This window comes from Pristiophorus japonicus, chromosome 11 (genome assembly GCF_044704955.1).
Source record: "Pristiophorus japonicus isolate sPriJap1 chromosome 11, sPriJap1.hap1, whole genome shotgun sequence".
NCBI lineage: Eukaryota > Metazoa > Chordata > Chondrichthyes > Pristiophoridae > Pristiophorus > Pristiophorus japonicus.
The window spans coordinates 82866667-82893841 of record NC_091987.1 but is presented as its reverse complement, the minus strand read 5'-3'; the positions used below and the strand labels follow the sequence as shown (position 1 = coordinate 82893841).

The following is a 27175-nucleotide window of genomic DNA, read 5'->3' as shown; positions in this document are numbered from 1 at the left end:
CTCTAGTACAATCACATTTTTCCTATAATGCACACAATATTCTAGCTGTGGCCTAACTAGTATTTTATAAGTTTAAGCATAACCTTCCTGCTCTTATAGTCTATGTCTTGGCTAATAAAGGCAACTATTCGGTATGCCTTCTTAACCACCTTATCTACCTGTCCTGCTACCTTCAGGGATCTGTGGGCATGCACTCCAAGGTCTCTCTGTTCCGCTCTGTGTCCTACCATTTATTGTGTATTCCCTTGCCTTGTTAGCCCTCCCCAAATGCATTACCTCACACTTCTCCAGATTGAATTCCATGTGCTGCTGTTCTGCCCACCTGACCAGTCCATTGACATCTTCCTGCAGTCCACAGCTTTCTTCTTCATTGTCAACCACACAGCCAATTTTGTATCATCTGCAAACTTCTTAATCATATCCCCTACATTCAAATCTAAATCATTGATATATACCACAAAAAGCAAGGGATCTAGTACTGAGCCCTGCAGAACCCAACTGAAAACAGCCTTCCAGTCACAAAAACACCCATCAACCATTACCCTTTGCTTCCTACCTCTGAGCCAATTTTGGATCCAACTTGTGACTTTGCCCTGGATCCCATGGGCTTTTACTTTTGTGACCAGTCTGCCATGTGGGACCTTATCAAAAACCTTGCTAAAATCCTCTTGCAAACTGTTGGGGGGAAAACCCCGAGGTAGAAATAAATCTACTCCGAGACTACGTCAGAGAGTTGAAAACACACACAGTTTATTAATACAAGGTACCAGGGGAGTTGTATGTAGGTCCGTCAACCAGGCAACAACTCAATTTGGGGTTACAAAAAATGAGTATTTAAAGTCGTAAACCGTAAAGGTCACATGTCACTGCTTCTACATCTGGCATTGCAAAAGTGTCGACACAACGCGTTTTTTTTTCGTCTTTGTCCGGCTTACTTCCTTATCTTCGGCCAGTGTCTGGTGTGGTTGGTTTCTTTCTTGCTCGGCGTCTTGTGACCTTTTCGCAATTGCTTATCTCATCCTGTCATGCAGTACATTTTCTAAAACACAGCAATTTTGCACTAACGCTATTAACCCTTCAATCCCTCAATTGGCTGAAATTTTTCATATACATAATTCTAGGCCAACGTATACCCGGTCTTTATGCAGAAATTGGTGATGTGATGTGCCGGTTCCTGAGCCCCGGGGTCTCCACTCCGGGGTCCAGGTTCCCATCTCCTGTTGCACCTCATTCTGCTGCTTGTAAAACCCCATCATATAGGTGTTTTGGGCGTGTGTACGCCAGCTTCTGAGACAGCGCTAGGTTCTCGTAGTTTGAGGGTGGTTGGGTTACAGGTCTGCTCGATAGTAAAGATGACAGTGCTTTGCTTATACAACATTTAAGTAACATACATAGGCAATACAGCATTATTACCACCACCACAAAGGTAACCAGGCCTTGGATTAGTGACGTTCCCATAGATCCTAACCACCCTGAGAACCAGTCCCACAACGTGGAGGCTGGTGGTTGCTTAAGCTTTTTAACCTCTTCTTGGATATGCTCTGCCAGATTGGTAATTTCTTCCGAGCTATCCGGGATGTATGTACAATATTCGGCCCCGATGAGGGCACAGGTTCCCCCTTTTTCTGCCAACACATGGTCAAGGGCCTTCCGATTTTGCAGAGCTACTGTGTGGAGGGCTACTATCTCTGCATTAACCTTAACTAGGGTTTCAGCTGTATCGTTGGCCACCTGTTCCAGGACGGAAGCCATGTTAATGGAATCCCTTGCCAATTTACCCGCTCCATACCAGGGAAACACAATGGCCCAGAATCTTTCAGTCTCTGTGATGGCTCATCTGGCTCTCCGGTGGAGGTCCTTCAGAGAACCCAGGTGATACATGTAGGTACAATATAAGCCAGATAACAAGAACCCATCCATTCTCGGGGCAACCAGCGGTAGGCCCTGTGACCGCACACAAAATGAGTCCCGTTGTAGGGCGTATACTTATTTATCGCTGGGGGACCGAAAAGTCACCGTTTCCGTTTAATGACAGGAGTGTCACCCTCCCCCCTTCGGCAGGTAAGGTAAGGCTATATGTGCAGTTACTGTACCCCACAATAGGATCTCCCGGTCGTCCCTGCCTTGTGAGGCATAGCCCCCCTCCCTGTCCCTTCTTACACCTTGTTCTCAGGAACAGTAGTAGATAGGAATCATTATAGGTTGATCGTCTCCACCCACTACACTGTTCTGGGTTATACCCATGACTTTTAAGTTTTATTATGGTGCTGGCATCTGCCTCTAAGACGTAAGAGCCAACGCGTGTGGATCCTGCTCTCACGCCAAACATCCAGCTGGCCGTCTCATTATCACTAAATGGGATTGATTGTAGGGGGATTCCTTCCTCCGAGTGTGTGGGGATATGGGCACAGACCCAACAGCTGGCAACATTGGCTTACTTGGCATAGGTGTATGACATGTACAAAAAGGTGTTCACATACAACTCTCTTGGTCTGTGGGGATACTCTGGCCTGAGTTCTCCCTAGGCTACATATTACAATTACACAAAAAAGCAAACTGCACCTAATATCGTGTAACACATTCATCTTGGATCATCTTTATTTCCTCCAGCGTTTTCTGCTGATGCGTCCGCCTTCAGTTTCCTAGAATTTGTATGAAGGCAGGGTTATTTGTTTTGTTCGCTTGTGCTGGGGTCGTTGGATTCATATTCTTTGAGCTGAAACCAATGTTTCCATCGGCCAACCCCACCCATATCTATGCAGGCGCACGTATCTCCGCCAATTAGGACTTCAAATGGGCGAGACCAATGGGGAGCAAACCCGGTTCGTCCTGGCAGACATTTTACCATTACCTTCGCGCCTACCTGCGGGACCTCCCCCTGGTCCTCCAATTCCTTCTGTCCGTCCCTGCCTGCTTGCCGTTCCCTCACTTCCTTCCTCAATTTCTTAAGTTGCTTACTCAGTTCCAAGACGTACTTTCTCATCCGATCCCTCAGGGGTCCTACGTCGGATCCCCCGATTATGATTCCTTCCGGCAGGCACATCGCCCTGCCTGTCATCAACTCATATGGAGTTAATCCCATCACTCAGTTAGGAATTGCCCTTTGTCTCATCAAGATTGTGGGTAATAGATCCATCCAAGCTTGTCCCGTCTCTTGGATGGTCTTTGCTAGGGCTGTTTTAAGTGTCATGTTCATACGTTCTACCATCTCAGAGCTTTGCAGGTGGTAGAGGATATGAAACATCTGTCTAATACCCAACATAGCACACACCTCCTTCATTATTTGTTCGGTAAAATGGGTTCCCTGATCAGCATCGATTTGGATAGGGACGCCCCAAATTGGGATTACTTCCTTTGGCCACCGTGATTGCGTTGCAGTTTCGAGTGACGAACGCTTCTACCCACCGCGTAAACTGATCTATTATTACTAGACAGTATTTCTTGCCCCTTGAGGATGGTAAAGGTCCCGTGAAGTCTATCTATATACACTCCCACGGCCCCCTTGGTCGTGGTTAGTGAACCATTCTAACCTTAACGGCCTTTCCTGGGTTGTGTTGGGCACACATTGCTGACAGTACTTAGCTACATCCCGTCCCATTCCTGGCCACCACCAATCCCGTTATGTTTGTTATCATGACGTTCCGTCCGACATGACTGATGCCGTGGTGTAGTTCCAGGAGCATTTGTCTGATACAAGCCGGGGCTCTCACCTTCCCATCTGTCCTCCAGACCAAGTCGTCACCCTGGCTCCCTCCTTTTGTGCCCCAATCTTTCTTTTCTTCATCACTTACATCGTCATGTAATCTCACAATGTCTATATCATCCCTGGTAATGATACAACATACAACTTCTTCCTGCACTTCTGAGGATATACTTGCTTCCTGTGTCGCTTTATCCGCTGCTTCATTGCCCCGTTGGACATTGTTTACTACTTTCTGGTGAGCCTTAACCTTGATCACTGCTACCTCTGCGGGTTTACTGGCGGCGTCTAATAGTAGTCTGATTCGGCCCTCATGTTTGATAGCCTCCCCGCCCGAAGTGACGAACCCTCTCCTGGCCCAGGCAGTCATGAAGTCATGGACTACCCCGAAGGCTTGGCGGCTATCCGTATATATATTTGCCCGCCAGCCTTCGGCCAGTTGGAGGGCTTCAGTCAGGGCAGTGAGTTCAGCTACTTGGGCCGACAGTCCTCCGTCTAACCTTCCCTTTCGGACAGTGTTTAGCGCTTCGTTTACCACCACCCATCCCGTATGCGGGGTCCCCTGAATATATTTCCGGGACCCATCCACGTACAGGATCAGCTCGGGGTTTTCAAGGGGAATCTCATTTATGTGTCTCGGTGAGTCCTCCCATTCCTGTGACTGGCACTCATGAGGCTCACCCACGGATAAGAGGCCCTCTGCCGGGTTCTCCCCCATGTTTCGTACAATTTTTACGGACCCATCTAATGGAAGTAATACTGCTTTCCATTTCGCCCAGCAGACGTTGGACACGGAGCGCAATTTCCCGGTGTTGAGCATTTCCACCAAGGTATGTTTGGTATGTAGTATAACCTCCCCTGTCATTACTACTGGCTCACTAACTTTCACCGCCCACGTTGTGCAATCCAAGGCTGCTACACATCTTGACAGACCTCCTGCCACGGGCGACTGTTGGGTGGAATAGTAAGCTACTGGGCGGGCTCAGTCTCCATGCATTTGAGTAACTACTGCTCCATAAAACCCGCCCTCATTTTCACAATGAATGTGAAACGGTGCATTCATATTTGGCAGTTCTAGGCCTGGTGCCGACATCAGGTCTTCCTTTATCTGGCCGTATGCTGTTTCTTGTTCCGGGCCCCACTCCACACTTTCTGGAGCTGGTTTTCCTCCCTTAACTAGTCGCTATATGGGTTCCGCGATTGCCGCGAAGTTGGTTATAAAGTTCCTACAGTAGTTAAAGAGTCCTCATACTTTACGCACTCCTCAGACCGTTTTCGGTCGGGGCATAATGCGAATTGCTTCCTTTCTGTCGTGGGGCATTGTTTTTTTCCCCTGCGACAATTGGTGACCCAAGTACTGTACCTCCTTCAATCTGATCTGAGCTTTCTTGGGGTTTACCTTAAATCCCGCTTTCTTTAAGGCTTCTGGGGTTTCTATTAGAGCCCCCATATGTCCTCTCTCGTCCTCTGAGGCAATCAACAGATCGTCCACATATTGAAGGATGGTACTTCGATAGGGGGCAAATCTACGGTCTCCAAGGCTCGACTTACAGTTCGGTGAAATATGGCCGGACTGTTGTGAAAACCCTGGGGCACTCGTGTCCAAGTGTACTGTCTATCCCCGACCGTGAATGCAAATTTATCTTGGGACTCCTGGGCTAATGGTATGGACCAAAATCCATTAGCTATATCTAAGACCGTAAATATTTTATGTTCTGGTTTCAGTCCATTAAATATGGTCACTGAGCTTGCTACGATGGGGTGCTGGTGGGGAGTTAGTTTATTTAACGCCATATATTCTATGGTCAATTGGTATGACCCATCTGGTTTCTTTATGGGCCAGGTTGGCGTGTTCGTAGTGCTTTCGGCTTCCCAAAAGACACCGCTCCGCAAGAGGTCCTCCACTATTTTTTTACGGCTTCTCGGGCTTCAGGTTTAATGGGGTATTGCTTATGAGGAGTGTGTTCCGGTCCAGGAATGACCACTGGCTTGGTTTTTACCAGCCCACAATCCTGCTTTGATTGATCCCACACTTCCCTCATTTGTTTGCATAATGGGCCGTCGTCTCCTGCTGTATCCCAATCTCGGGTGAGAAGTTTCACACTTCCGACCTTTGCGTGATTGTACAAATTAGTCTGTTCCCCATACGTCGTGATTTTGCATCCTCCCTTACTTCTCCAAACTATTCTCTTATTCTGTGGGTCTATTAGTGCCAGGAGGTCGATCCACAATATGGTCCCTTCTGCATTTGGGCATACATAAAATTGTGCCGGGATCAGAATACCAGCTATCTCCAATAGAATTACTTCACTCTGGTGGGCTTTGGTGGCAAATCCTCCCACGCCAGTTATATGGACTACATGTTTAGTTGTGGGTAAGGGAATATCTGTTATAGATACCGATGCTCCGGTATCCACTAACATATCACACTGCCGGCCCCCTAACAGCGCTGTTATGTGAATACGCAGATCCTCTCCCTGCCCCACGGAGACCGCTGGCCTTCAGTCTCTTCCTAAGTCCCTCAGCGCTGTAATTAGCTGCTGTCAGTTCATCTCCTCTACTCTAAGGCCTGACTGACTATTTCTTTTCTCCTTGGGCGCCCAACATTTATCAGTGGCATGTCCCTTTTCCCGCAATTGTCACATCGGACGGTTGGTCTTTTGGGGCCCCTACAGTCGGTGGCAAAATGACCCGTCTTGCCACAGTTGTAGCATTCCCCTCGGCCCGCACTCTTACTACTCTTAGTCGCGGCCACTTCTTGTTTTATTCCCCCAGAGTTAATGTGGCATGTCCACTGGACAGCTTGGTCATAGGTGTCTGTGACTACCACCCCCATTTTTAAGATCTTTTGATGGTCGGCCGAAAGGCCGTCCTTAAACATTTTCACGAAGACTGGGTCGTCTCTGTTCGGGGCCGCCTGTCCCGAGGATTCTTGGTATTGGAACCATAACCTCTCTCCGTAGTCATTGGCGTTTTCTCCCTTTTTCTGGCGGGTCTGCATTATCAATCCCTAATTTGGAGTGGATGCTCCCATTAAGACCTGTACAGCCTGGACAAACCCCGTTCTGGCAGCGTCCCGTTGTGCCCTTGTGGCACCCACGGAGGGTATTCATGTGCCGTCACTGTGATGGGGTGCGAGCCCTGTCCACCTGTCCTTTGGACACTTAGCCCGAACTATTTGGTGGACATCTTGCTCATGCATATCGTAGGTCTCATACAATTCTTCTAATATTTGCCAAAATTCTACATTTCTCTTCCATGGTTGTAGACTACCAAATCCTGATTCATCATTTGTTTTTCTGTGGAGGTGAAAGTGTAGTATTGATATCGGGGGTTCCCTCCCTGTACGCCCTGGGTTACCCTAAGAGGGTCTGCCCTTTCTGTATTTACTGAATTTGACCCTTCCATCTCGGTCTCCTCATCAAAGTGAGAAGTCGAGGCCGCTACTGCGACAACATAAGTCGGAGGGAGGTCATAATCTGATCCCCCCACTTGCTGGTTTGTTCATACCGCTCTCTCCATTTCTTATTCTCGGCTTCTGTCTCCTTACTTTTCTCTACTAATTGTTTGGTTTTACTTTGTAACACACATAACTGATATACGAAAAGTACTCCGGCTTTCTTTGCCTTTTTCTGTTTCTGTTTCTCGCACCAATTCTTTTGTTCCTTGGGGACAGCCGAGGGATCCCACCCGTTTTTAATCATTTATCTATTAAGCCCTTCTGGTCATCTGCATAGAACCTACTAAGAGACCCTCCCGGCCCCCATTCAAGGTCTTCCCCTGACGCCATTATGTGATCTGACCTTCCCTCGCTTCCTCTGCGAATGAGTCTCTTCACGCGGGCCTACTTCTACTCCGTCACTTATTTATTGCGATGGGATTATCCCTCAACTCTCTCACCAGTTCATGCGTATCATACAGTACCTCACAGGTTTCCGCCATCACTTTGTCTTCCCAGTTTTCTCTTCGACCTTAATCCTTGGCCATCACGTGGGGCATTTACCCTCTTAATTCCGGCTCAAGTTAGGTGATTGAGATAGTTTGTGACAATTGAAGTGACGGGGACACTCGTTTCTCTTACACACCACTTATCTTACTTATATTCTACTTTATCTTAATTTCTACTCACTGTGTCTGATATCACACCTCCCCGAGTCTCACTTGTTCGTTGGGTGTCTGGCAGCCTCAGCCCTGCCGGTTCAACGTTCCAATTTCTGGGATGTCATGAAATCCAACCTTATCCCCGTACGTTTGAGTCTCGGTCAGGAGGGCTTACCGGTACACCTTGCTCGCAGTGCCAAAACTGTTGAGGGAAAACCCCGAGGTAGAAATAAATCTACTCCGAGACTATGTTTGAGAGTTGAAAACACACACAGTTTATTAATACAAGGTACCAGGGGAGTTGTATGTAGGTCCGTCAACCAGGCAACAACTCAATTTGGGGTTACAAAAAATGAGTATTTAAAGTCGTAAACCGCAAAGGTCACATGTCACTGCTTCTACATCTGGCATTGCAAAAGTGTCAGCTTTGTCCGGCTTACTTCCTTATCTTCGGCCAGCATCTGGTGTGGTTGCTTTCTTTCTTGCTCAGCGTCTTGTCACCTTTTCACAATTGCTTATCTCATCCTGTCATACAGTACATTTTCTAAAGCACAGCAATTTCGCACTAACGCTATTTACCCTTCACACAAGGACACCAAAATCTCTCTGAACTCCAACATTTAAAAGTTTCGTACCATTTTTTTAAATTCTGTTTTTCTATTCTTCCTATCAGGTGAATAACTTCACATTTCCCTACATTATACTCTATCTGCCACGTTACTGCCCACTTACTTTGTCTATCTATATCCCTTTGCAGATGTTTTGTGTCACAGCTGACTGTCCCACCGAGCTTTGTATTGTTCACAAACTTGGATGCATTACACTCGGTCCCTTCATCTAGTTCATTAATGTAGATTGTAAATAGCTGAAGCCCCAGCACTGACCCTTGCAACACCCCACTAGTTACAGCTTGCCAACCTGAAAATGATCTGTTTATCCCTACTTTCTGTTTTCTGTCGGTTAACCAATCTATCCATGCTAATACATTATCTCCAATCCCATGGTCCCTTATCTTGTGTAATAACCTTTTATGTGGCACCTTATCAAATGCCTTTTGGAAATACAAGTTTATCATAATTGGTAACTTTGCTTTTCTTTTTATTGATTAAAACAGCTGTACCAAGGATCCACAGACGACAGTTATAGAAAATGGCAGGAGTCAGATGGGTAGATTCTCATTTGAAGTTTTTCGCTTTGTGAAACACAAAAACCAGAAGATGTCTCCGGTGTTTTTACACTGTGTAACAAAGCTTTGCAAATCAGATGACTGTCCCTTCTTGACACCAGTAAGTGGTACCTGTATCATTTAAATGTATGTGGAACAGGAGCCTTTGAGATTGTTATGTCAAATAGACAATATTATTAGGTTACTGTTTTATTGTGTGGTTTGATCTCAGTTTCTAACCTCATATCCTCTCCATTACAAAGACGACCAACTGCATGGCTCCTTGCTCAGCCCATCTACCATTGGACCCTTCTGTAATGTCTTTATCACTTCCAGCCTCAATTACTCCGACCAGCCTTACATACTCCAGCCTCCCTAGATTTCAGTTTATCTAAAACCCTGCCGCCCATATTCTATCTCACAAGATGCCCCATTCACCGATTACCCCTTTTTCACTATCCTCCATTGATTCCTGCTGCTTCTACATTTCAAATTTAATATTCTCATCCTTGTGTTTAAATCCCTCAAAACCTCACCCCTCCCTATCTGTGTAACCTCTTCCAGCCTTGTAACCCACTCATGAACTCTCCATTCCTCTAACTCTGGCCTCGTGTTCATCCCTTTGTCCCTTTGCTTTGCTACTGGTGGCTGTGCCTTAAGCTGGCTCAGCCCCAAATTCTGGAATTCCCTCCCTAAATCTCCCCCACCTCACTACCTCCCGCTTCTCTGTTAAGACTTTAGTTAAAATCCACCTCTAACTAAGCTTTTGGTCACCCCCTAATTGTACATTAATTGGCCTGGTTTTCAATGTTTTGAAGCACTTGGAATGTCTTATGATCTTATTGAATGGCGACGCAGACTCGAGAGGCCGTACAGCCCACTCCTGCTCCTATTTCTTATATATTAACATAAGATAAGAATTAAGAACAGGAGTACGCCATCTAGCCCCTCGAGCCTGCTCCGCCATTCAACAAGATCATGGCTGATCTGGCCATGGACTCAGCTCCACTTACCCGTCCGCTCCCCATAACCCTTAATTCCCTTATTGGTTAAAAATCTATCTATCTGTGACTTGAATACATTCAATATAAGAACATAACATAAGAATTCTTAAACCGTTTATAATATTTCCTGTTGACACACTTAATTCAGAATATGTGTGGTATCTAACATGAGGGTAGGATATGAGTCTTGGTGCAGAGCTTCATGTGCCAGGAGCACATATCAGGAATTTAGATGGGGAAGTCAGAAGAGGAGAAAATGTTAGATTTTTGTCTTGCAATACATTATGTGTGATGTTTGTGTGTGAGCTTGCATAGCAGTGAGTGTGAAGAAGGACAAGCAGCAAGGAGCTAACCCTGAACCCTCCCTTTGTATGCAAGGATATCCAGGGTGTCCTGTTCCAAAAGAGTCAAGCTTGGGCTAGAAATTCGGCATGTTTGCGCCCATTTGGCGCCATGGTGAAGCTGAAAAAGTAATTTTTGGGGGGCGCTAAAAATGATCGCCGGATCTTTTTTTTGCCATTTTTATGATGTTAATCATTGTGCAATGCTGCGCTATCGCTGGGGGCAGAAAATTTGCCGATATTGCCATTTTTATCGCCGGCCTAAAAACACGCCCGAAAAAATCAAGTCTTACCAGGTCAGATCCACGATGCACTCGGTGCCATCTTGAAAAACAGAGCAGAAGTTCAGTGCATAAAAGGATTTGGAGGGAAGGCTGCGTTTTACACAGAGCTTTATTTTAGTTCATAGTTCGTTTTTAAGGATTTTTAAGGACATTTAAAAGAATGTGGGCTATAATATCTCTGCCATTATTCCTGGCTACTTTTTCTATGCCGCATCAAGCTGGAAGAAGGCTTATTCAAGAGCATTTTGAGTATAATCAAAAAGCTCACAGACATATGGGCTGGACGCCTTACCCCCCCACGGGCTTACAGGGAACAGCGCTCATACCTGCAGCTGTCTGAGGCACAGTGCATTCGAAGGCTGCACTTCCAAAAAGAGAAATATGCCAGCTCATAAAGGCTGACCTACAATCTACCAGCAACAGGACTGCACTGCCCATTGAGGTGAAGGTGACTGCGGCACTTGCCTTCTATGCCTCTGGCTCGTTTCAGGCATCAGCAGGGGACATATGCTCCATCTCACAGCACGCTACACATCGCCGCATTCGCCAGGTGACTACTGTACTGTACACATGCAGGATGGACTTTATAAAGTTTCCAATGACCAAGGAGGCACAGAATGAGAGGACTGTATGTTTTGCATGAATTGCTGGCTTCCCCAAGATTCAGGCTGCCATTGTTTGTATACACATTTCCCATGTGAGCACCTTTGGAGGATCCAGAGATCGACCGAAACCGAAAGAGATTCCACTCCCTGAATTTACAGATCGTCTGCGACCATACTCAGCGTATCATGGCAGTAAATGCATAATTTCCAGGGAGATCCATAATATTTTGGTCTTGCGTGAGAACACTGTCTCATACTTGTTCGAGCATCAGCCACAAGGCCAGAGCTGGATGCTCGGGGACAAAGGTTACGTCCTCGCCACCTGGCTCATGACCCCCCTCCGGAACCCTCAGACACAAGCCGAGCTCATCATCATAGGCAGTCCCTCGGTATCGAGGAAGACTTGCTTCCTCTCTTAGCATGAGTTCTTAGGTGGCCGTACACAAGCTGAGCGTCGCTATAATGACAGCCATATAGCCACATGCAACATCATCGAAAAGACAATTGGAGTGCTCAAGCAGCGCTTCTGATAACTGGACCGCTCTGGAGGCAGCCTGAAATACTCCCCTCAGCAGGCCGTTGAGTTCATTGTGGTGTGCTGCATACTACACAATTTAGCCGTCATGAGGGGACAGGATTTGCCAATGGGGATTGCAGGACCACCTCAGGAGAAAGCGGAGGAGGGAGGAGGAGGATGAGGAGGAAGATGGGGAGCCTGGTGATGAACCCATGCCACCACCCCCACCACCACCACAGGGGAGGCCTCGTGGAGTTTTCGTCACTGCAAAGCCTTATGTCAGCAGCTCATAAATCAACGCTTTGCTTGATCAATGAAAGGCATGTTTCACCGTTGTCTGCTCACTCTCTCCCACCATGTTGACTATTCCCCCATATTTTGCAAATGAGAAACTACACAGGAATTGTTACGGTGAACAAAAGAATTTATTTAACATACAGTAACTTGAATAAGATTTATTAAACATTGTAAATAATTTGCAAACTGGAATAACATTCATTAAACATTTTTGTGAACTTTTAATAACTTAACAGAATTGGGAAACTTTTAACTTTTATAAAATAGCAACAACAACAAAAGGACAACAAAAGAACAACCCCTTCACTGAACATCTTTTACCTGAGGCCACTCCTCACCCCCTCCCCCCCGCCTCTGCCCACTCCCCCCCTCACCCTAAACCCCCTCCCTCGTGCCCTGACCATACCCAAGGTGGTACCAAGACGTCGGACAATAACGCGATAAGAGTCCTTCTCTAAAAGGGGGATAGACAATGGCATGTGTGGATCCCCTGGATAAGCTCGGGGTATGGCAGGCTCAGCTTCTGAGTGATGAGCCTCTTGCTTGGCCTCGCTACTCACAGGTGGTGTGGATCTGGTTGCTGTGACACTGGGGACTGCAGTGCCAAATGTCGAGATCATCAATTGGACGTGGTCATTGACAGCCGTGACAATCTGCGACATGCCCTCCCTCATGTCTGCCGATAGTACCGCAATGCTTGTGGGAAAACCACCCAAGACCTCCAGGAGCTCTCGGCGGAGCTGGGTGCTCTCCCTGGACAGTCCCACCATGTCCAGGTGTGTGTCTGCCTGTCTGTCAGTAGACCGGCTTTGCCGAGAGACGACATACGGGATTCAACCCTGGGAGTACATTGCCGCACGCCATTTGTACCCGGGGCCTCGGATTGGAGAAAACCCGAGAATGTGTCTTCCTGGTCAGAGCCACTGGCCACAAGTAAAAGAGGTATCGATTGCATCGCCGCCCCCCCTCCCAACCGCCCCCCCACCCACCCCCACCGCCCCAGAATAGCTTCCTGAGTTTTCTCCTCTTCCTTGTCCCCGGTGTCTTCGTGGTGCCCCTCCTGCACTCCCACATGATGGGCTGAAGTAGAGGCTTCCATTGGTGGATTTAATGCCTCCTCATCTGGAAATGGAAAACAACAGACAAGTGTTTTGCAGCAGGGGGTTGGACAGGGAGACATGAGGAAGGTCACATAACACAGGCTCATTTGAAGGACCGGCGCTACTGCAGTATATGTAACCAACAGACATTGCATCACATTGCTCCAACCCTAGTCCACAGACACTGCATCACATTGTCTCAACCCTAACCCACAGACACTGCATCAATGCCCCAACCCTAACCCACAGACACTGCATCACATTTCCCCAACCCTAACCCACAGACACTGCATCAATGCCCCAACCCTAACCCTAACCCACAGACACTGCATCATTGCCCCAACCCTAACCCACAGACACTGCATCATTGCCCCAACCCTAACCCACAGACACTACATCACGTTGCTCCAACCCTAACCCAGAGACACTACATCACATTGCCCCAACCCTAGCCCACAGACACTGCATCACATTGCCCCAACCCGAGCCCACAGACACTGCATCACATTGCCCCAACCCTAACCCACAGACACTGCATCACATTGCCCCAACGCTAACCCACAGACATTGCATCACATTGCCCCAACGCTAACCCACAGACATTGCATCACATTGCTCCAACTCTAGTCCACAGACACTGCATCACATTGCCCCAACCCTAGCCCACAGACACTGCATCATATTGCCCCAACCCGAGCCCACAGACACTGCATCATATTGCCCCAACCCTAGCCCACAGACACTGCATCATATTGCCCCAACCCTGGCCCACAGACACTGCATCACATTGTCTCAACCCTAACCCACAGACACTGCATCACATTGTCTCAACCCTAACCCACAGACACTGCATCACATTGTCTCAACCCTAGTCCACAGACACTGCATCACATTGTCTCAACCCTAGTCCACAGACACTGCATCACATTGTCTCAACCCTAGTCCATAGACACTGCATCATTGCCCCAACCCTAGCCCACAGACACTGCATCACATTGCTCCAACCCTAGCCCACAGACACTGCATCACATTGACCCAACCCTAGCCCACAGACACTGCATCACATTGCCCCAACCCAGCCCGTGGATTTTGCAGGACTTACCCTCAGTTTAGATCAGGGGCTCAGCATCCCCCACGGGTAGTTGACCTCTCTGAGGCACCGATCAGAGCTGCCACTCTCTCCTCAAGGTCCGTTAATGGCAGTGTCTGGGGTGGACCACCGCTTGTGCGTCACTGCTCCTGGCGGTTGTGGGACATCTTTCCCTGCAAATATGACAATTGGAATGGTTACCAAAGGGCCCTTCTGCTCTTGTGGCACACACAGAAAGCCATCAAAGCATTTATACCATACTGTGTGCATTTCATACAGTCCTCTGGTTTAATGGCCCTGGTAGTTGCACATGGTTCATGAGGAAGACATCGAAGTGCAGAAACATCTTTTAAGATGTCAAAAAGCAGTCTTACTAATGTGTAACAATCATTCATGGCAAATAAGGTGCAACACTAAACCTACCTATACCAACATGTGTCAGATTTACAATTTAAGTAATGAACGAGTGCATGAATAAAAATATTACTTACTCTCACGCCCCTGCAATGGTCACTGAACTTTTTCCTACATTGTTGATGGTCCCTCTTAGTATTATTGACTGAGGAAACCTCCTCAGTCACGTTGGTCCGCAATCGCCTTCACAAGGCTGGGAGGGGTTCGCCAGCATTCATCCTATTAAATTCCCCCATCTGGTTTGCACAGCTGCAATGAGGGCCTCGTTTGCTTCATAGTTAAACTCTGCCTGCTGGAGTCCCCTTCCATCGTGGCTGCATGGTCTGTGAAAAATACTTGCTTCAGTCCTGGTTGTACTGCGCATGCACAGGCGCACCCTGACAGCTGACCAGAATCGTGGGAAGAAAGAAATCAGGAAAAAAGAATTTGCGCATGCGCAGAAGGTCTGTTTTTTTTTCTCAAAATTCGGCTCTCGTGCACAAAATGCATCGTGCAAGGCTGGATTTCGTGCTATCGCTGGTCACCGTTTGATGAATTTTGCGACTTCCAGTGATAACGCTAACCCGACACTAAAAAAAAAACTCCACGATTATCATCCCAAAATGGGCAAAATCGCTAAAACCCGAATTTCTAGCCCAAGGGCTTCTATTTACAAGCCCTTCTCCAGTTTGGGTCTGTTTCTTTACTTTCCGTTCCATCTTGTGTTAGCAGAGAATCAGTCTGGACATGTTGTCAGTTGAGTCTATGCATAGAAAGTTCCAGACATGCACCCAACCTGCAGTCCATCTGGATGTCAGTAATAGATCATCCATCAGGCAATTATGTATTCAAAGATTCAATGAGTGAGGCCCTTGGAAGATGTCAGTGTGCCAAGGCTCAATTGTAAATTTCAGCTTGAATGGCCCTGATATTTACAGGGCTGCGCATTTGGAGCGGGGAGGGGGAGAACATATGGATGGGAAACCCGGAAGTCCGGGTTTTTCTCCAGGTTTCCTGCCCTACAGCCAGCCTGATTAAGAAGCCTGTATGACATGACAGCCTGCAGCAGGAGGATGCTATGGAGGAGCAGGTAGGGAGGCAGCGAGAGATTATGTTCATGGGGGGGTCTAGTGGGGAAGGGGGAGATCGCAGGGGGCAGAGATTGTGGTCAGGGGAGAGAGATTGTGGTGGGGGGATGGGATGGTGGTCAGAGGGAGAAAGATGGTGGTCAGGGGAGCGAGATCATGGTCGGGGTGGAAATGGCAGTTGGGGAGGAGGAGAGTGAGGAATGGAGCAGATAGATTGCAGGGGGGGTGGGTTTACAGGGTTAGCTTGTTGGATCGAGAGGAAAAACTCCTGCTCCTGCTGGCCCAGAAGTAGTGCTGTAAAAATATTTACCTTGTGGATCCAGCTCTTCTTGCCTCCTTTAACTGGCCACATTTCCCAAGGCCCGGAAAACCTGGCCAGCATGAGCTAAAAATAGAAACAATGTTAAAATGAAGGCACGCCGCCCCTTTAGAAAGCTTCAACGACCAGCCCTCCTCCTGAAAGTGGATTAGTCGCCCGTCCCCACCCACCCCCCACCCCCGCCCCCACCCGCCCCCCCGGTTCTGGCTCCTGTAAAACCGGACGTGGGCGGGTTCGATATAGGTTGGCTTCCTGTTTCAGATTTTTAACATTTGAATCCCCCACCGAACCCAAACCCACTTATTTTGGGGATGTTAAATTTACCCCCAATGCGTTTCCTGCTGAACTATGCACATGCATGACTTGTGAGGCTCTGTGAGAGCTCAGCACCGGTGAATAGTAAGTGTCGAATAAGTTGACAGGCACCACTTTGCGGCACGGATAATTGGGTCAGCTATTTGGTATATGGTACCATGAGGCTGTCATTATCTTGCCATGTTCCTCAAAGTATGCATCCTCTCCCCCATCTAATGCAAGGTCAGCATCATGTCCAAGACAACTAAAATAGCAAAGGTGAACCAGAATAATCTGAAGTTTCTCAATGATCTCCAACAATGAAATCTGATTGCAAAGGACACTCAAAGGTAATCACAAAATCAGTTTGTTTACTAATCTGAACCTCATGCAGATGCCACATAATTGGTGAATTTCAGAAAAGAAGCAGAGAGCACTGGTGCTGGGGTACATTTTCACCAATTTTAAAGCTCCATTCCTGACATATTCCATTTATCCATAAGGAACAATGAACAATATTCCTACTTTCTATGGCTCAACTATTCACCAGCTGATCCATCAAATTTGTTTAATCACCCAATTTTGTTTTCCATTTCCTTTTCGGTGACTGTTATCCTCAAACATTTCAGAATACATGATGAAACATGGGCCATTAGGAACTAAGGGGGGAAATGGCACAGCGCCCCGTTTGGGAGGCGGTAACAGCCGCAAGATGGGATTTCCTGCGCCAGACGTGGAAGTCGCGTCCCGCGACCTAAATTCGAGTTAACGCCTGCGAGAGCAGGTGGAGCGCAAAATATCATGCTCCACTTGCTCTGTGGGCACGAGCGGGGCAGAAAGGATCAGTGAATGGTGCAGCGCTATGTGGTGGGATGCATAGCGTTGCGGCATAGACAGGGCTAAAGGGGAGGTCCAGACTTGATGGGGGAGAAACGGGTACCTACCTGGACCACCGGGGAATGGGGTATCATTGCATCAACCTGGCACACAAACTGAGTGCCGGGCTGGAAGATCGCGGCACGGACCCCGCGATTCAACATCCAGCAGGCCTCTGGGCCAATTTTTTTTTTAAATCGACACCTCCCCTTTAAATTTCATCCTGCGAGTGGCCTACAGCCCCGTACACGCCCCCGAAGCTGTCGCTGGTATCGGCCAACGCAGCTTCAGAGGGCACTACTGAATTTTCACTCCGGGGCAAAAACGGGTCGTTGCACAAGGTGATGTCATCATCATTGCCGGTGCAGCGGAACGGGGCGCGACCAATTATCACCACGGAATTTCAAGGGAGTTGTTAGCGGCGCCACACCCGGGCGCTAAGGGGAGGCGCAAACGACCCAAATTGCTCCCCCTAATTCACATTACTGTAAGTATTGTGAATGTTGATGAAGTAAATTCTTTTTGATTTCAATTGACAGAATTGTTACAAGAGGAAACGAAGAGACATCATGGAAGTCACTACCACAATCCCTCGCAGTTCCACTGGGAATGCAATAATTACTGCAGGACCTATTATCACCAGGAGTGAAAGTGGTAAGGAAAACCTGGTATAGTCTGACAACAAACGAATATTAGCGAGTATTGGAGTAAGTTCAGATTCCCATGCGATCATAACTTGTAACGTGAGGCTAGAAATTACTGTTAGCAACAATAGCAGATGAACACTTAAAGGCTAATTTTATGGGAAAGCCCACCTGCAAGCCATATTAGAAATTGGGTAAGTGCTGCACATGATTTTCCAACTAAATGGTTTTGAAATTATGCACTGTGGTGATTTTTGTTAATCACTGTAATTTCGCATTATGCCACTAATTTCAAAGTCATGCTTGAGCATTCTAATGGGCAGATTTTGCAGACAGCGGTGAATGAGTGGCGTGGCGTTCGTTTATCAGATTGAAGAATCGTTAATGAGCAGTGCAGAGTCTGATGCAGGAAGTGTCAATTAAATTATTTAATTCAATGTCAAATCAGGTATAGAAAGCGAAATGAAGAAATAAAGATTGAATTAAAGAGAGATAAAAGCAACAGAAAGAAAACGTTTTTTAAATATTTTACATTTTTTTATTATTTTAAATCTCTATCAATAATTAAAATCTGAAGGAATGCAATTCCACACTTGGAGTTAATTATCAATGCCAGGGAGGTTGTTTGGCAGTAATTAGGACTTATCACGCCATTAATAGGGTAATTACACTAGAATGGACAAGCCCTAACTTTTCCTGGCGACTTTAGAGCATATATAATCAGGTAAGTTCAGCAACTTCATGCCTTTTCAGATATTTCAATGGTGAGTCAGACGGCAAGATACCCTTGGTGCACAGCTTCTGGAGCAGCAGGGCATCTCAGACAGCAACTGCCTGATTTCCGCGTTTCACTGCTCATGTGCAGTCGCTGGAAGTTGCTGTCCAATTAACTCTAAGAACAGTGAGCACTGATAATCTCACGGTTATTTTTACCGCAAAATCCAGCCCAATGTATTTACAATGTGTGTAAGCAGATTATTATTTATTCCATGTTGGTGGAGTAATAGAATATTAATATCCAAGATCCAATTTGAATAAGCCTGTCTCTGATATGTTAGTATTGAACGAGATTCATTGGTTTACATCTACAATCTTGTCAATGCTTATGCAATTATGGCTAGACTTGCTTTGTACCCTATGCACTTTGTAGACAAATGATATAATATGAACCCTAAAGGCAGGCTCACTGTTATGTATAAAAGAACTCCACAAGGCTGAGTATTGTGAGCTAAACTTAGTGTGACCTTAGTCTTCTTTATTACAATTCCAGAGTGCCTAAACAACATGGCAGCCAACCTTTTTCATTGGCCCTGCACATGTGTGCAGGTGACCATTTGGACTCCAACAGTCACGCCCTCTGGTGGCAAATATTACATAGTTACATACATAACACTGACCAAATAGGCACACATAAAAAAGCTATGAGTATGTTATTATGTCAGGTCTGCTAGTTTGATAATAGTGGGTTCCTAATGGGCTTTCTTATACCATGAGTATAAGGTGAAATAAAATTTCATCAATAGAAAATAAATAATAACCTGGTTATTCACATCCTAAATATAATGATGCTAAAATTCCGGCCTTGCTGAATGCACACGAACCCGGCGAGGCCTTGCAAAAGCCGGTTTTCGGCGTGCGATGCGCATGAACCGAAAACCAGCTTTTCCGATCTGTCAAGATCCTCCGCATCCCCGCAGCCAGGACATTCGCGTTGGCGAGATTGGGCTATTTACCCATTTCTTGCCAAGCGAATGTCCTTAAAACTTTTACGTCTGGTAAAAGCAGATGCATAGCCTACTTTTGCCAGCGTAAGAGTTTTAAAACACAAAAAAATAAAATTTGAACACACATTTTTAAAGTGGGGGCCCTGTCCATTATGGTAAGTTTATTTTGGATCCTATTAAAAAACATAAAAAAGAAATCCAAAAAATATATATATTTTTATATATATAAAACATTTGATTAACTTTAGTTTGTAACTTTGTTTTATTTGTTGTGTTGTGTTTGGGTGTTTTGAGGTTTTTTCTCATTGATAACAATGAGAACTCGGAGTTACGGAGTTCCCATTGCTATCAATGAGAATACTGTACCGTGATTGGTTGTCCAGGCCCACATGACTCCAGCTTCTCCGTGCATACCTGGAAGACGTAGACTCGCTCCGCTGTGCGAGAAGAGAAGGCCTCCGACCGGAATCTAAGGAGCCTCCGGGACCACCAGGTACTTTCGCAAAAAATTCTCGGGTTGGAGGCGTTCGTCCGAAGGAAGCCTCCAACCGGAATTTCAGGGCCAATACTTTGGATACTAAAGTGTGACCTGGAGGTTTTAATTCAGAAAGTGATGGGAAGGAGGGAGCAGCTCTTCCTCACAAGCCGCAAGGGTGTCTCCAAGGCCAGGATGAAGAAGGTGTAAACTGAGGTGGCTGAAACGTTCAGTGCCTCCAGCATAAGCCCAAGGACCTGGCTTTAGTGCAAGAAGCAGTTCCATAACCTCAAAAGAGCAGCAAGAGTGAGTACTCCTCTTAATTTCTCCACCTTTCTCAACAGTATTCTTTTCAATCCTTCTTCTCCACTCTCAGCAATTTCCTCCCCTCAATCACAAGGGTGGCTGTCAACACCTCTTTTTCTCATTACAAGCGCTCTCACCTCTTCCTTTCCTCTCTTCGCCATTCTCTTCTCACATACTACCACTTGCACAACTATCAACTCCTCCTACATTAACTCACCCTCTCTTTCTGCAGAAGACAGCGCACAATGCGAAGGAGCGGGGGAGTACCCAAGCAGAGCAGGGGGCCCTGAAGATCAGTGGCACAGACAGAACCAGCACCATTGCAGAAAGTGAGGCTGGCGACCTCACAGCGCAGGATGTCTGCATATTACTTATAAGCCTTCCTTCACCTCGGCAATAGATGCAGCAAGCTACACAGCTTCAAGCTATATTCTCAAAACTATCACCTGCAAATGTTTAGCTTAAATCACCCATCCTAACTCTTGTCCCTTTTCTCCTTCCTCTAGATCCTTCTAAGCAGCAAGAGCCTCCGGCACAGGAGGACATGTCAGAGGACAATCCTCCTGAGGATGCACCATCAAGTGCTCAATCCCTCCCAGGCACCAGTTCAGATACTGGCACTCCATGTGGATTACTGCGTCTGAGGGGTCTGCATGTGGTGAGGAACAGCACAGGAGAGAACACAGCTGAGGGCGAGATCTTCTCCTAGCCCTGCTCAGGAGGACACAGATGACGAGTACAAGTGTTCTGCCATAAAAAGAAAGCTGTTGGCATCACACAAAGAGCAGTATGTGATATTAGGAGACCTTCTAAGGAGATTCACCAATATGGCAGACAGTATGGAAGAGTCCACTTCTTGCCTGGCATCAGCACTCTACAATCTAGCCTGGACAGTGTGGCCCTTCCAGGGATGCAGCAGCCGGGCCTTCTCATGCTTTGCAGCATTGTTGGAAGCTCAAACGGCTGCCATGCCAACTCTAGGCATCGAGAGACATGTGTCCACCTTGGACAAAGTGGTGTCCAGCCTGTACAGGGTTGGTTTCCGAATCGAAGGATCTTTGAAGGATCCATTTTTGCAGTCTGCTCTCCTGCAGGTAGTAAAAGTGATGAGCCCCAGCTGTTTGGAAGTAGCAGTGATGCGATGGGAGCGGCACATGTTGCCCTCTTCCAGGGTAAGAACATAAAAATTAGGAGCAGGACCTCAAGTCTGCACCGCCATTCAATGAGATCAACCGGTGTCTTGAATATACTCAAAGACTGAGCCTCCGCAACCCTCTGAGGTAGAGAATTCCAAAGATTCACCACCCTCTGAGTGAAGAAGTTTCTCATCTCAGTCCTAAATGTCAGCACGTCTGGTCCTGGTATAATGTGGGAAAATGTGAGGTTATCCACTTTGGCAGAAAAAATAGAAAAACAAATTATAATTTAAATAGAGAAAAATTGCAAAATGCTGCAGTACAGAGGGACCTGAGGGTCCTTGTGCATGAAATACAAAACATTAGTATGCAGGTACAGCAAGTAATCAGGAAGGCAAATGGAATGTTGGGGTAGCAAATTTTGGAAACATTCTTGTAAGAAAAGCATCATGGTACTTGGGTGAGAGGTGAATTCAGGGCAAATACTGTTTGGTTTCAAATTTATGGCCATATTGAATTTGACACAATTGGCCGATAGTGGGGTTTCATAGCAGCTTCTGAGACTTCATTTCAGTATATCAATGATATAGGAGTTGTCTGATCAGGTCATCGGAATCGCTAAGCAGTAAGGTGATACCTCACATCTCATGCTCCAAGGTGTTGAGGTGGCCTTCCTCCTTCTGCTGCTTCCTCCGCTTCCCCCTCATGCTCCTCATCCAACAAGGCCTGCTGTTGCTCCTCTGGCTCCTCCAAAGGCAGGCCTCTCTGTAAGGCAAGGTTGCAAAGTATGCATCACACAATGACTATGTGGAAGAATCTACATGGTGCATACTGTATGGAGCCCCAAGGCCTGTCGAGACACCTGAACCTTATCTTCTGCATCCCTATAGTGTGGTCTAGGTGGTCCCATAGCTGTGTTTTTCAGAAGTGGTGAGATCGTTGAGGGGTGCAATGAGCCACGTCAGTAGGCTTTATCTCTTGTCACCCGGCAGCCATCGTACCAAGTTCCTGGGCGGGTCAAATACTGGGGGGAATGGCAGAGTGTCTCAGGATCAATGCATCGTGACAGCTGCCTGGGTACTTTGCAGAAACTTGCATGATCATGTTTCTGTGGTCAGACTCTAGCTGTGCATTGATGTATACTGCTGGCTGGTGATCTGGTGCCCTGATGGCAGCTTGTGTGGAGTCAATAGAGCCTTGCACATGGGGAAAGCCAGCCACTGCCATAAATCCTCCACTTTGAGCGGTCTTGGGCCAGGAATTCCCAGGTGTCGATGGGGATGTTGCACTTTTTCAAGGAGGCTTTGAGGATGTCCTTGAAGCATTTCCTCTGCAAACCTGGGGCTCTCTTGCCATGTCATACAGTTACATGGCATACATCAACCACTCATATATGTATCATCAGCCACTGGTCATCATGTGCATAATGGTATCGGTACTCATTCTTCATATGACATATCTAACTCATCTTTTTACTCTCCCACATGTCAAACAAGAGCCCTTCACCCCCACTCTACAGGAGGAAGAGGAGCCTCCAGTCTCTGAGCCCGTCACCAGACATAAACGCACCCAGCACCAGCACAGATACGCACACCTCAGTGGGTGCCACATGAGATAGAGTAATGTTGTCACCTGGTCTGTCATAAATCACAAGTGAACAACAGCAGATGGTGGAGACAAGCACAGCAGTGGAGACTCCTCGCCGGAGGGCACAGGACACTCCCAGCTCTGCTCAGCTGCATGCAGACACTGATCTCGGGGGCCATCCAGAAAGAGCACGATCCTGGAACTGCAGGAGGAGGTGTAGGGGGTTGTGACAGGTTTTGCGGCTGCAATGTCATAAATATTCAGCGAATGGAGGAGTCCATTTCCAACGTGATCACCACCATGTCGCAGGCGTTTGAAACTGTAGGCTCTTCCATGGATTGGATGGCCACCTGCATGGAGCAACTAATGCACCACTCACAGGAGCACATGCTCACGGGGAACAGATGGCAGAGGCTCAAATACCTCCTCTCCAGGAGGGATCTCAATGTAGACGTGGATCCTCATGGCCCCACTGCATCCCAGCTCCTTGCAAGCAGGGAAGTGCGGATGGCCTATGAGAGAGATGATGGTGAGAGGGACATGGAAGTGGGGTTCCTCTCAAAGCACTCCGACTTCTCCCCCGTTACCTCCCCCTCAGTCAGAACCCCAGATGCCTCCTGGGATCACAATGGCCGAGTCTGCCCTTGCACAGTCGCAGGAGCAGCAGACTTTGCCGGGGCCACCACAGGCTCCAAGACCCGGAGACATCCACCAAGAATGTCTACGCAAACGCAGCAGGGAAGTGAGCAGCCGGCCTCTACCTCTGGTGAACCCACAGTGGTAGCACCTCATAGAAGCATGCGTAAGAGAAAGATAACACACAAGTAGATTCACAAGGGTAGCCACTTGGGTGTTTTATTCAATGTTAATGTCAAGTTTCCATTAATGTGATCTCAACCATAAAAATCATTATTTTCACCACTTTCCAGTCTTGGACCAATTTGTGTGTACCTTTGGAAGTGGCTTAGTGAGTTGTAGTAAATGGTGAGACATAAAGGTGCCGTCAGCAATGGTGCACAGTATGAAAGGAATGGCCTGGTCATTGTAGGGATCCTTTATGGTGTTGCTTTGGAATAGTGCTCACCTAGCGCAGCATGTGGCAGCCATATGGGTGTACTGTGTAAAGTTAAGTAATTCTGGCCATGTTGAGACCATCCCTGGCCTCTCGGGCAGCAATGTGCTCGAATGCTGGTGGGATCTGACCAGCAGGTTCCTCCAGTTCCTACTCCTCTGACGAGGCTGTGCACTCAGAGTCTTGCTCCTCATGCAGCGCTAATCCTCACTGCTGTGCTATGTTGTGCAGGACGCAGCAGACCATGACAATTCTGGAGACCCTGGCTGGTGCATACTGAAAGGTTCCTCCAGATCTGTCAAGGCATCTGAAGTGCATTTTGAGCATGCCTATTGTCTGCTCTATGACACATCTGGTGGAAATGTGGCTTTCATTATATCTTTCCTGAGCCTCAGTACTTGGCTTCCTCAAGGATGTCATGAACGTAAGAAAATAAGAAATAGGAGCAGGAGTAGGCCATTTGGCTCCTCGAGCCTGACCCGCCATTCAATAACATCATGGCTGATCTGATCTTGACCTCAACTCCACTTCCCTTCCATGTCTTCAGTGGATAGCCCTTGATTCCAAGCAGCCAGCCAGAAAATCTGTTTGGAGGAGTGAAGAGCTGAGGAAGGGTGACTGGCCCAGGATGAAAGGATCATGACAGCTGCCAGGGAATTTGCTGCACACATGCATGATGATCTTTTTATGGTTGCAGACCAGCTGCACATTGAGGGAGTGGAAGCCCTTGCGGTTGACAAAGACTCCTGGGTGATGAGGGGATGTCCTGATGGCCACATGTGTGCAGTCGATGATGCCATGTATCTGTAGAAAGCCAGCCAAGTGGTAAAGCCGAGCGCTCACTCAGTAACACTGGCTTCATCAGTGGCAAAGCTGATATAATTGGCTGACTTACCAAAGAAGGCATCGGCGACCTGTGTGGTGCATCTGTGGGCGACAGACTGAAAAATGCCACAACTGTCTGCTGCAAATCCCTGGAAGGAGCCTGAGGTGAAGAAGTTGAGGGCAAGGGTGACTTTGACAGCCACTGGTAAGGCCTGTCCATCAGATGCTCTGGGATGCCGGTCTTACTCCTGCAAGCTGCAAATGTCTGCGTCGACCTGGCACAATAGCCTGAGCTGCTTTGGCACTGCTGCTCAGTCATGTTGAGGAAGCTCATCCTCTGCCTGCACACCCTGTGTTGGGGGTATCGCCTGCAGCACAGTGCAGCCTTGTGTTGATGCCCTCTGTCCTGTGCAGCATCAGATGGTTGAGGAGAAGGTTGGTGGTGTTATTGTTGGTTCTGCCGGAGTGCCTGGTGCTGCTGGCGTTGGGGCTCATCATGGTCCGATTCTGAGGACCAAGGTGAGACAGTATAAACAGTACCCATGCTAATGTAATAGATGGCAGGTCAAGTAAAGATGAGAGAAGCAATTTGTCAATGGTGTGATAAGTTCTACCAATGAGGTGACACTGGATGGTGACTTTGCTGCAAACACTTACATAGAAACATAGAAAATAGGTGCAGGAGTAGGTCATTTGGCCCTTCAAGCCTGCACCACCATTCAATAAGATCATGGCTGATCATTCACCTCAGTACCCCTTTCCCACTTTCTCTCCATATCCCTTGATCCCTTTAGCTGTAAGGGCTATATCTAACTCCCTCTTGAATATATCCAATGAACTGGCATCAACAACTCTCTGCGGTAGGGAATTCCACAGGTTAACAACTCTCTGAGTGAAGAAGTTCCTCCTCATCTCAGTCCTAAATGGCCTACCCCTTATTCTAAGACTGTGTTCCCTGGTTCTGGACTTGCCCAACATCGGGAACATTCTTCCCGCATCTAACCTGTCCCGTCCCGTCAGAATCTTATACGTTTCTATGAGATGCCCTCTCATCCTTCTAAACTCCAGTGTATAAAGGCTCAGTTGATCCAGTCTCTCCTGTGCCTGTTGAAAGCTAAATGTGGTGCTAGGAATGCAGTCAGCAACCGCTTCTGCTGGATGAAAGTGATCAGCTGTGAGGTGGGAGCTTTTATAGAACATTTGATGTTGTCATCTAATCAGCTGGAGCAATGGCCACTCAACTCCCACCTCAGGCTGACAGAAATGATTCCTGAGTTGTGTGAATCCCGTGGGCAGCCAGGGAAATTTGAAAGGTAGGGTGAAAAAGACGCTTAATGATCTGATAACAAGGTGATAATGATTTGAATTAGGTCATCCGCCTCTCCCATTCGGGTCGCTGTCACACCGACAAACACGCCCCGACTTATTTCAAACTTCCCACCCGACCCGTCTCTGATCGCGCCTGCAAGGCCCCCAGAAAATTCTGGCCAATGTCAAAAAAAGGTGTGAAAGAAGTGATCTGGAAGCTGGAGGCTTACCTGGAAAGCCACACAGCAGAGAGTCAATGACCTGAAGGGCTGCAGCTCTATGCCCCTTTCATGCAGTGTCAGTGGGCTTATGAGCCATCAAACCCGCCAAGTATGCCTGTTGGCTTTCAAGCTGGACAGACCTCCCATTTGAGTGAGTTAAAATCACATTGCAACACCAATGACATAATCAGATTAAAACCTTTATAGGTAAAGTAGGTCTCCCCTGCCTGGGACGGGGTGCCCTCCCAAACCATCTTTTTGCCAAGTTTAAATGGTGTTGGGCGGGAACACGTCATAAACATGTCTGAACCCCTGTGCGCCATTTGAAACACCCATCACCCAGTTCATGCAGGGCAAGGTGGGTTAAATCGGGGCTATTATCTGAAATCTTTTCATTTTAAACGTGCACCACACTTGCACACTCTTATGCCCTTCCAATAAGTACTTCAGGTGGGTAAAGCTCTCTGCCTATGGCACAAAGTCAGAAAATTATGCATTTTATGTGTTCATATGATATTCCTTTCTTCACTATTTTAATGGAGGTTATACTCATTTATTGTAAACTGGTTAATACCTCCTTTAAAAAATTACATGGGATCTTCCCTATTTTTCCTTTCTGTTTCCATTTCATTTGCCTACTATTTGGAATTGTTTTCATGTCCTTTTGTCTTTCTGATACCTTTTCCCTGCCTAAGTGAGTAAG

At 47.2% G+C, this 27175-nt stretch overlaps 1 protein-coding gene across 1 annotated transcript in view; it reads left to right on the top strand.

Annotated features, from left to right (window-relative positions):
* Window positions 1-27175, top strand: part of zpld1a (zona pellucida-like domain containing 1a) — a 47849-nt gene that overhangs the window by 10011 nt on the left and 10663 nt on the right. The window contains exons 7-8 of the mRNA XM_070892986.1: window positions 8916-9087; window positions 17714-17828. Of these exons, the coding sequence (XP_070749087.1) occupies window positions 8916-9087; window positions 17714-17828 (287 nt within the window). The remainder of the gene's footprint in view (window positions 1-8915; window positions 9088-17713; window positions 17829-27175) is intronic.